This window comes from Corvus cornix, chromosome 6 (genome assembly GCF_000738735.6).
Source record: "Corvus cornix cornix isolate S_Up_H32 chromosome 6, ASM73873v5, whole genome shotgun sequence".
Classification (NCBI taxonomy): Eukaryota; Metazoa; Chordata; class Aves; order Passeriformes; family Corvidae; genus Corvus; species Corvus cornix.
Window position 1 is genome coordinate 35,543,683 of NC_046336.1, and position 8,986 is coordinate 35,552,668.

The following is an 8,986-nucleotide window of genomic DNA, read 5'->3' on the forward strand; positions in this document are numbered from 1 at the left end:
GCGTCACCGCCCGGCGCCGCCCGCGCCCGCCCGGGGCCGCCGCCCGCAGCGCCGCCTCAGTCCCGGAGGGAGAAGTCGAAGGGCTCGAACTCGCGGCGGAAGGCGCGGGCCTGCGCCGCCTCCTCGGGCCGCTGGGCGGCGCACTGCCGCCAGTCCGCGCGCTGCGGCTGCGCCAGCAGCGCCTCGCTCGCCAGCACCTCCCTGCAACACAGCGCCGTGACGTCACCGCGGCGGCGCGCGCACGGCAGCGCGCGCACGGCAGCGCGGCGGGGAAGGCGGGGCACGCACCTGCCGAACTGCAGCGGGAAGCGGCCGCGGATGCGGTGGAACAGCTTCTCCCCCGTGTCCAGCTCCACGTAGAAGTACGGCGTCCCCGGCTGAGCCACCTGCGGGTCGGGAATCACGGAACCACAGAATCAGTTCGGTTGGAAAACACCTCCGAGCCCATCCAGTCCAACATGTGACCGATCACCGCCTTGCTAACTAGACCATGGCACTGAGGGCCGCGTCCGATCTTTCCCCTAAACACCTCCAGGGCTGGTGACTCCACCACCGCCCTGGCAGTCTATAACCACCGTTCCTGTGAAGAAAGGTCGGAAGAGACACTGGGTCTGGGAAGAGCTACCAGGTGACAGGCAGACCCTCTTCCCAGCCAGCTCAGGAGCCCTGGGGACCCAGCTGTCCTCTCTCCTGGGAGGAAACTTGGAAAAATAACCCTACAAACTGCCGGAGGTCAGTGCCTGACCCCAAACAATACCTTCCCTGGGAGGGAGGAGCAGTGGGTCACTGCCTGCTGGCATCACCAGTGGTGATGCAGCCTGGGCACTACTGTATTTTGTGCTCTAATTCTGCAGTGAGTGACTAAACAAGAGAACCAGGCAGATCTGGTCATTCTTAACCTCACCTAGGTCACCCCGGCCTAGTACTGAACATTTTTGGAGGAAGAGGCCACACTCACGTATTTCTCAGCTGAGAAATCGTATATTGCTCAGGGGAGCTTCTCCCAGAGCACAACATCTCTGGCACATCCCCAGATCAAGTCCATGAGGCTCTGCCTCCACCAGCTTAACCCTGCCCCACAGAGTGACCTCAGGGCCAAACAGCAGCTTAGGCAGGACAGGGGGGAAGTAACAGGTGAAATCTGGCCCCATACTTGCGCGATATCCGAGTGCTCTGGGATTTCTAACAATTCAATCTGCTGTTCCTTTGCTTGTGCAATGAAGGCCTCTTTGATGTCTTCAGAAGTACAGAGGTCCAGTGGGACAGGAACCACCTGGAGAGGGGGGACATTTCCATAAAGAGAAGACAATCCATTTGCAGAAAGCCATCAGTCCATCACTGGAGCTGGTGTGCTCCTCAGTACAGCTCAGACTCATCACACAAGACAGGCGAGCACCCATCTCTACAGGCTTAAACTTATGACTTTTTTTCCTGTAGGAGCTGGACAGAGAGCTGAAAACTCAAAGCTTGAAGTTCTCAGCACAGCCCTCTCCTGTCTGATCTCTGTGGTAGTTCTGATACAGCTCTGATGTACTTACAGATCTGCCACACACAGCAACCACCACAATAAACCCCTAAATGACTCTTTCAATTCATTTGGAGTTTATATTCAGTGCAAGTTTATGTTTTCCCAGGGTGACACCCAAACCGTACCTGTAGCTGCAGATGCTGACTCCTATAGTTTCTTTCAAATAGGACGTATCTCTTTCCCTTGCTTCTGAAAAATTCCTTTAGGGCAGCCTTGTACTTGGTCACTTCTTCCAGCACCTCTGAAGACAAGTCCACCACTGACTGATAGTGCCCAATTGGCAAAATCAGGACGTGGTCAGGTGACAAACCCCCTTTGGCCAGGGCAAGGTAGCACTAGGGTAAAACAACACACACCAGTTATTTGCTGTGCTCTGGGGATTTACCCCCAGCCTCAGGAACAGGAGAGTCTTCTATGTTGCTTATTAGGATTGTGTATTAGCAATTTTATTTGAATTTATTTTTATACTGAATTTATTAATCATTAGAGGAATGAGAAAGAGACAGAGGGACTGCCAAAGGACAAAAAAAAAAAAGTATCTTTTGATGCCTTGTCTGAGGGGAAGCAGCTGAGTTAACTTCACCACTGTGCCAGGAATTTCTTACTCTGACACAAAAATCCACTTAAAAATCTAAACTAGGCCTGAGGACAAACCTGCCCCTGTAAGTGGATTATGCTGTAGAGGAGCAGTAACTTCAAGCAAAGCGCATAAAAAATGAGAGACTAAGCTTCAAAGTCAGCATCCTGAAGTACATCTTGGAGATATCTTCTCTTTCATCTCTGTAGAACAAAACTGGAACCAGCCATCCCAGGGAGATCTGGCACCGGTGCATCCTGCTGCCAAAGCAGGTCCCAGCTGACTTCCAGCTGGAAAAGTTTTGCCAGACAGTAACAGAGGGCTGGCACAGCAAAAAGTGTTCTGACACTGGAATCCAGCTCTGCTGCTGGAACAAAACTGGGCCACGCTTCACTTTTTAAGAGTTTATGTGTTTGCAGACAAATGTGTTTGTAAAGGAGATGCAAAGAAACTGAAAGCAAGCCCGAGAGATGCAAATATAAGTTTGTTTTACATTTAAAATTGGAATTTCGTATTTTGTTTTGCCATGGCTTAGCATGGTTCTGACCCAGCAAAGCCCATGCTACAGGTACTTACATGTGTGCCAATACTGACCACCAAGTGCTTCTCCACCTCGGGGCTGGCCAGGCAGAACCAGCAGGGCCCCGTGGGCTGAGCTTTGTTGGGAAAGGAAACCAGGATTAGCACAAGGGATATTTGTCAGAACACAGAAAACCTGCCATTTGCCAGCCACCCTTCCCAGTCTATAAAGTGCTGAAGGTGTCAGAAGGACACAGCTCTGGCCAGGGAAATTCCAGCAAGAAAGGAGGTGGTGGCAGTCACACCCTGCTGACTGCCATTCTCCTGGAATGCTATAACCTATTGAAGGAGGAGTTTAGTAGTTCCAGGAGTTAGTAGCCGCAGCTCACTAAGAAGAAAACACCAGCAAATTTAAGCAAACAAATCAAAATGAGGTAAAATACTGCACAGGTACAGACAAGGGCAGACACTGTCCAACACACTTGTCAGTTCTGGCCTATTCATCGCACGCAAAACACCTGGATTCACACCCAAATTGTGATACCTGAGCTGAGCTTTGTGAAAGGGCCATGTTCAGAGGCTACTCTGGTTCAGAGGGTAAATGCCATCAGCCCAACCACAACCACCACAGACCCAAAGAGCTTCCGGCCCTTCTTTCACCTGTTGAAGCCTCCCTTCCCGTGGAAACAAGGGACCCTTCCTCCTTCTGCATTCCCCCAGCAGCTGGCACCATGACAGAGCTCACTGGCCAGCTGACACATACAGCTCGACAGCTTGAGGAGCAACATGGAATGACGTGCTCCATCCAGTGCCTCGAGGGAAGAGCTCAGGAAAAAAGCAGCCTCACACTTACGGGGTTTCTTGGCTTGCTTGGGTTGGGAGTCCCCTCTCTCTTTTCCATCTGAGGGACGTTTCTTTCCCTGATGCTTGTTCAAGTCAAAGAAAAACTGACAAGCCGGTTCTTCCTGTTTAGGAAATGAAAAGTGAAGCCTGTTAGAACTGCATGACAGAAAGTGACAGGATATACAAAAATTTGATTTTTCCTGAAGAGCTGTGAACCAGTTTTGAAAAGCATCAATATCCCAGGATCCCTGAGGCTGGAAAAGCCCTCCCAGCCCACAGAGTCCAAGCTGTGCCCAATGCCCACCTTGTCCCCAGCCCAGAGCACTGAGTGCCACCTCCAGGCCTTCCCTGGGCACCTCCAGGGATGGGGACTCCAAACCTCCCTGGGCAGCCCCTGCCAAGGCCTGAGCACCCTTTGCAGGAAGAAATGCCTTCTGAATATCCTGGAACAAAATGATCTGTCCTCCTAGTAATGCAGCAGACTTTGCCTGCTTCAGTCAGGGAAAAACTTGTGGGAGAGCTGCCCCAAATCATTATGCTCTCCTATTCAGCCTTATGCTGAATATTCAGAATTGCCTGATTTTATGTATTATTCAAACCTTTTCATTTTTCAGCCAGTGCCAAAAGAATGGCTTTATTTCTTAGAGATGTTAACCTGTCACAGACTCATCAGAGGGTGAAAACATATGACTGAGTTATCCCATACAGCAAAATGCCATTAGAAGGCTTTGATGCTGCAGAGGAAAAAAAACTGTCCCCATCTTTCTTACAGTCCTCCTTTAAGAAGTGAAAGACCCCAATAAGGTCTCCCTGGAGCTTTCTCTTCTGCAGGCTGAACACCCCCAGCTCTCCAAGCCTGTCTCCATGGCAGAGTTTTGGACAGAGATATCCCAAAGGGAAAGGCAAGCAGTGTTGTGAGCACACAGCGTGAACCCAGAGGGCACAGGTGGAGGAGCACAGGGCGGTACCTCTGCACAGAGCGCGGCTTTGCTCTTGGGAGCCTCCTTCCTCAATTTCCGGTAGGGATTTTCAGTGACATCCTGAGGCTGCTTCACCAGCTCGGCGGGGTCCATGGAGCTCAAGGGCACGATGCTGAAGGCGTAGAGGTACTGCAACGAACACAGGGGCTCAGGGGCAAGCAGCTCCTGCCACGGCTGCACCTCTGAGGAGCTCACCTAAGACCCTGAGTCCCACACCACTCAGCTCATCGGTGTTTGTGCCAAGGCAGGGCATGGGAAAACACCCCCCCGTGCCAGTGTCCCACCCAGGAGTTTATGGAGTGCATCCTTGATCCCTGCCCATTTTCAGGCCTTCTTTGTTATCAGGCCTGGAACCTGTGCATTCTTAACTACCAACCAATATTCTGTAAATTTCTTAAGGAAAGAAGAGAAATAGGTTAAAAACCTCATCCCAGAAGTTCGTTATTTTCAGTGGTTTGTGCCTCAGAACAGCCCTTACCCTTCTGACATAACAGGCAAGTGGTACCTATTACTCAAGTGAGCCAGACACCTCCACTTCAGCCAAGCTTTTAAGTGCCTGTTGCTTTCCTCTAACTGGCCTCACTGCCCTATTGTTGTACTTGAGAAAAGAAGAAATGTTCAAGGGTGTCAGTACCTTTTTCTTGCTTGCATTGCCAACATCAGCAAGTGCAATAAACCTCGTCACGTGCTGTGGGGTCTCCTGTAGCACCATGTGATTCCTGTAAGGAAGCAAAACTTGGCTGTACCAGCACATAAAGTATTTAAAGGACAGTGGGAGAACCCCTGTCTGCCATGAAGATACTCAGGCAGCACATCGATCCTCCTGTGTTCCTTAAAAACGGAACCCTTACTAGAAAATAAATGAGATTTCACGTGACTTCACAAACCTGTAAGGAAGTCTTTCATAATAGGCCTTCTCCAGGGCAGCGAAATGGTACCTTGGTTTGAGACTTGCAGCTAGATCTGATACTAACTTGGAGCCACACTTCTTGGTATCTATTTCTCCCTACAAAACACAAACCAAGCTTTATGTAAACCTGTCAAAGAGCAGGGAAAAGAAAGGCTTAATATACTCTGTACACCCGAGCGCATACAGTTCCAGAAAATCCATGCCAAGGGAAGTCAAACGTGGAATGACATATTGAACAACTACAGAGAATCCCCGTGGGAACTTCTGAGGTCTGAGTTTCCTTTTTAAGTCAGAACATCCCTACAAATTGTTTCTCTCTAACCCCAAGGGCAGCAGGGTCGGTTATTACACTGTGAGGGAAGGTTCTTCACGCATTTAAACTGAGGACTGTATCTCTTTTTGGATGTTGGAAGAAACAGAGGAAGCAAAAAATGTTCTTTTGCCACATGTGTGGCCTTGCTGTCCAGGCAGGTTTCAAACCATTTGAAAATCACTTCTGCTGAGGAACATTAAAAACACAAAATTGGACACAAATGAAACAACACTCCCAAAATCCAGACTGAGGAAGAACCAGACCACCTGACTGATACTTAAGGAAATAAACACCAACACACTTAAAAAGTGGTGGGGACAGATAAATCGCCCTGATGTCTCACAAATCCCCCTCCCCCTCAGTCCTGTTGCTCTGAAGAACCAGAACACCTGCTCTCCCTGGTTTTACTCCCAGCTTTCTCGAACTCTCAGAGAGGGCCCAACAACCCGAACTGCCAGAGCAAGCAGAAAGGCAGCCCTTTGTGAAATCCCCCGGGAACAGAGCACTCACCGCGCTGTTGGCGAAAGTCCCCACGTCTCGGGGCCAGGGGGACGTCAGCAATATATCCACACCCCTGAAGTTTGGGGTTGACAACAGGGACGTTTTCAGCTCGGCCACATCCTTGGCGCTGAAGCTGTGGGCGGGCGCCGGCTGCTCCTGCGCCTCGGTGCCGCTCAGGTACGCGATCTGCAGCCCTGAGCAGCCGCTGTACACGCCCCTGCGGCCTGCAGCAACACACACACACATCCCTGAGCTGCAGGCAGGGCACGGCATCCCTGGGCCGGGGCAGCAGCAGCCCTGACTCGCTGCCACTGCAGCTGTCCTCACAGGCAGCTCATTTTCTGTGCTCAGAGCAATGACATCGTTTGGCACAACAGCTCAAACCCAACCCTGCCCACAATGAAGCTCTTCAGACAAGCCCCAGTCTTCCCCCTCCTCCCTGCCACCCTGCTTCCCAAAAATTCATCCATAGCAATAAGGAGTCTCAGTGGAAAAAGCCAAGTGCCTCTGCTTTGTTATATTTTGGGCCAGGTGGCAATTCTGGAAAGAAACTGATTTTTCTTTTTAGCTTTGCTACGTTTCGCTTGTTACCTCTGCTACTCCAGTACAAAACAAAACCATATTCAAACCTTCTCCTACAGAGACAGGCACGCTCTGGGAATAAGATTCCCTCAAAGAGCAGGCTCTTGCAACCACTATTCCTTCTGGTTAGCAAGTTCAGTGTCAGAGAAATTAAAAAAAAAAAAACCAAATCAAGAAAGCAGGGTTTTCTTTCACATTTTACACAGATTGTACTGACATTGAGTTCAACTCCCGTTTGAGCCAAAGGATAAAAAATGCCACTTAAAATTCCCAGAAAAAGGAAGGTGTTAAAGTGGGAAGATGAGAGAACATTCACTAAAGCCCCAGCAGGCAAAGGCAGCTCCCTGACCCCAAATCCCCTGCAGCCTTACCCAAGTAAGTGATGTTCTCAGCTAACTCACAGCCGCTGACATCCGGGAAATAGCTCAGGGTGTCCTGGTTGTTAGCGCCGAGCACGTAGGTTGGGATTGGAGCTGAGGGAGAAACCTCACGCACTCAGTGAGCTTTAATTCCAGTGCACCAGCACCAGCCCACATTCCCCAGGAATCACAGCAGGAAGCCCCACCCAGCCAGACCCTCCAGCATGCCTTGGGAGCAACGAGCACAGGACAACAAACCTTCCTGCAAAGTCCCCAGCCCGGTGTTCCCAACTGCAGGGGGTGAACAACCTGTGCTCCACCCACAACTCCCTCCCCTGCTTGTGCAAGATTAGCTCCAGAATGATCCCCAGCCCTAAACCCAGGGGTGCTCCACACAAAGCCATCTTTCCCTCCCTCCTGTGTGGGGTTTCCCTGCTGGACTATAACTGCTTTAACACCACAGTGCCCAGCTGTGGCTCCTGGATTCCAAGGTGGGCTGTGAAGCAGCGCAGCCCCCCGGGTGACACCACCCTCCTTCCTTACCTTTCTTGGCCCCCGTGCGGTAATCGGCCCATTCTGCCTCGGAAGTAGAGCCAAAGAAATTCCCGACACACAAAAGCATCTAAAAACACCGGATAAAGCGGGAGTTGCCATTTCACCACAGACAGAACACACACAAAGGCTTTGCCTGCACCACTTCAGCAGCATTTGGTTTGCTGCAGTGAAGAGATTCCTCTGTGTTTATTTGTGTTAAACGCAACATCAACGGGTTTAAAAGGACAGCCAGCTGCTCTCCCGCCTTCTCTGCACAGATCACGGCTCCTCCCAATCCTTTGGTGCTGGACAGGGAGGGCTGAGGGGCTGCAAACCCCTTCTCACACCGAGCAGAAAGAGGAGGGTGGCTGCCGCGGAGGGACGGGACATCAACACCCACGCGAGCGCCGCCGGCACATCTCCCGCACGATAACCCCACCCCGGACGGGCTCCCGGCCTCGGCCGTCTCGGGACGGGAAAGGGAACCCCGCGTGAACGGCACCGCGTTCACCTTCCCCCCACAAGCCCCACAAGCCTTACGTCGAAGCGGCCGCTCTTGGCCTGGATGGCGCGGACGCGCCCGAAGATCGCCTCCAGCCGCCCCTCCACATCGCCACACGCCAGCCTGCGGGACACCGCGCGTTAAGAGCGGCCGACACGTCACGGTCCAGCCGGCCCCACCGCAAACTCAGCAGACCCTGTCGCCGTCCCGTGTCCCGCCCCGTTCCCGTCCCACTCACACGCGCAGCGGTGCCGCCGCCATCACGAGAATGCTCGAGCCGAACCTCCCGCCACATCCGGGTGCGCCGCTCAAAGCGCTCCGCCACTTCCGGGTGCGCCGCCCAAAGCGCTCCGCCGGTTCCCGCGTGGGCGGTGCCCGAAGCCTGACAAAACGAGCTGGAATCGCCGGGAAGCTTTAAATCCCCGTATCCGCAGGGAACCGCGGGCGTTCCCTGTGGGTGTTGTCTTTATCCTGGTGTGTTAGCGCTCCAGTCAGTGTTGGCACTAAATTTGGAAAACCCGTGAAAAAGTAGGAGAGGTGATTGGGTAAGAGAGGGGACATTGTCTCAGAAGTGACCGAAATAATCACTGCAGGTGACTTTTTATACCGATAAATTATTACAATATTTATTATGTACGTTAATATATGTAAACGCGATATTTCAATATATACTTATTATTATTACCCTGAGCTGTACCAAAACAAACACTTAATCAGGCTGTAAACACCAGCCAAGCTCTCCAGTATTTATCGGCTTTTATAATATATTATTATAATGACTTATAAATAAATATTGCATTACTAATAGCTTTTATAGGGGATTTTAAAATATAATGTT

At 51.4% G+C, this 8,986-nt stretch overlaps 1 protein-coding gene across 1 annotated transcript; it reads right to left on the reverse strand.

Annotated features, from left to right (window-relative positions):
- Positions 1-37: 37 nt before the first annotated feature.
- CWF19L1 (CWF19 like cell cycle control factor 1) lies at positions 38-8,470 on the reverse strand. The gene is made up of 14 exons (XM_039553990.1): positions 8,387-8,470; positions 8,187-8,271; positions 7,656-7,734; positions 7,125-7,226; positions 6,181-6,395; positions 5,335-5,453; positions 5,082-5,166; positions 4,436-4,576; positions 3,478-3,589; positions 2,682-2,761; positions 1,654-1,863; positions 1,154-1,273; positions 289-386; positions 38-201 (listed from the first exon to the last, which is right to left on the reverse strand). The coding sequence occupies exons 1-14, from the start codon at positions 8,407-8,409 to the stop codon at positions 57-59; spliced, it is 1,614 nt and encodes a 537-aa protein (XP_039409924.1). The 5' UTR covers positions 8,410-8,470; the 3' UTR covers positions 38-56.
- Between the last annotated feature and the right edge of the window lie 516 nt (positions 8,471-8,986).

Coding starts and splice junctions, on each gene's coding strand:
- CWF19L1 (XM_039553990.1), bottom strand. CDS start 8,409: ATGGCGGCGGCACCGCTGCGCGT. Junction 1,274..1,653: donor GTCAGCATCTGCAGCTACAG/GTACGGTTTGGG, acceptor CCCCCTCTCCAG/GTGGTTCCTGTCCCACTGGA. Junction 387..1,153: donor AGCACTCGGATATCGCGCAA/GTATGGGGCCAG, acceptor CCCGACCCGCAG/GTGGCTCAGCCGGGGACGCC.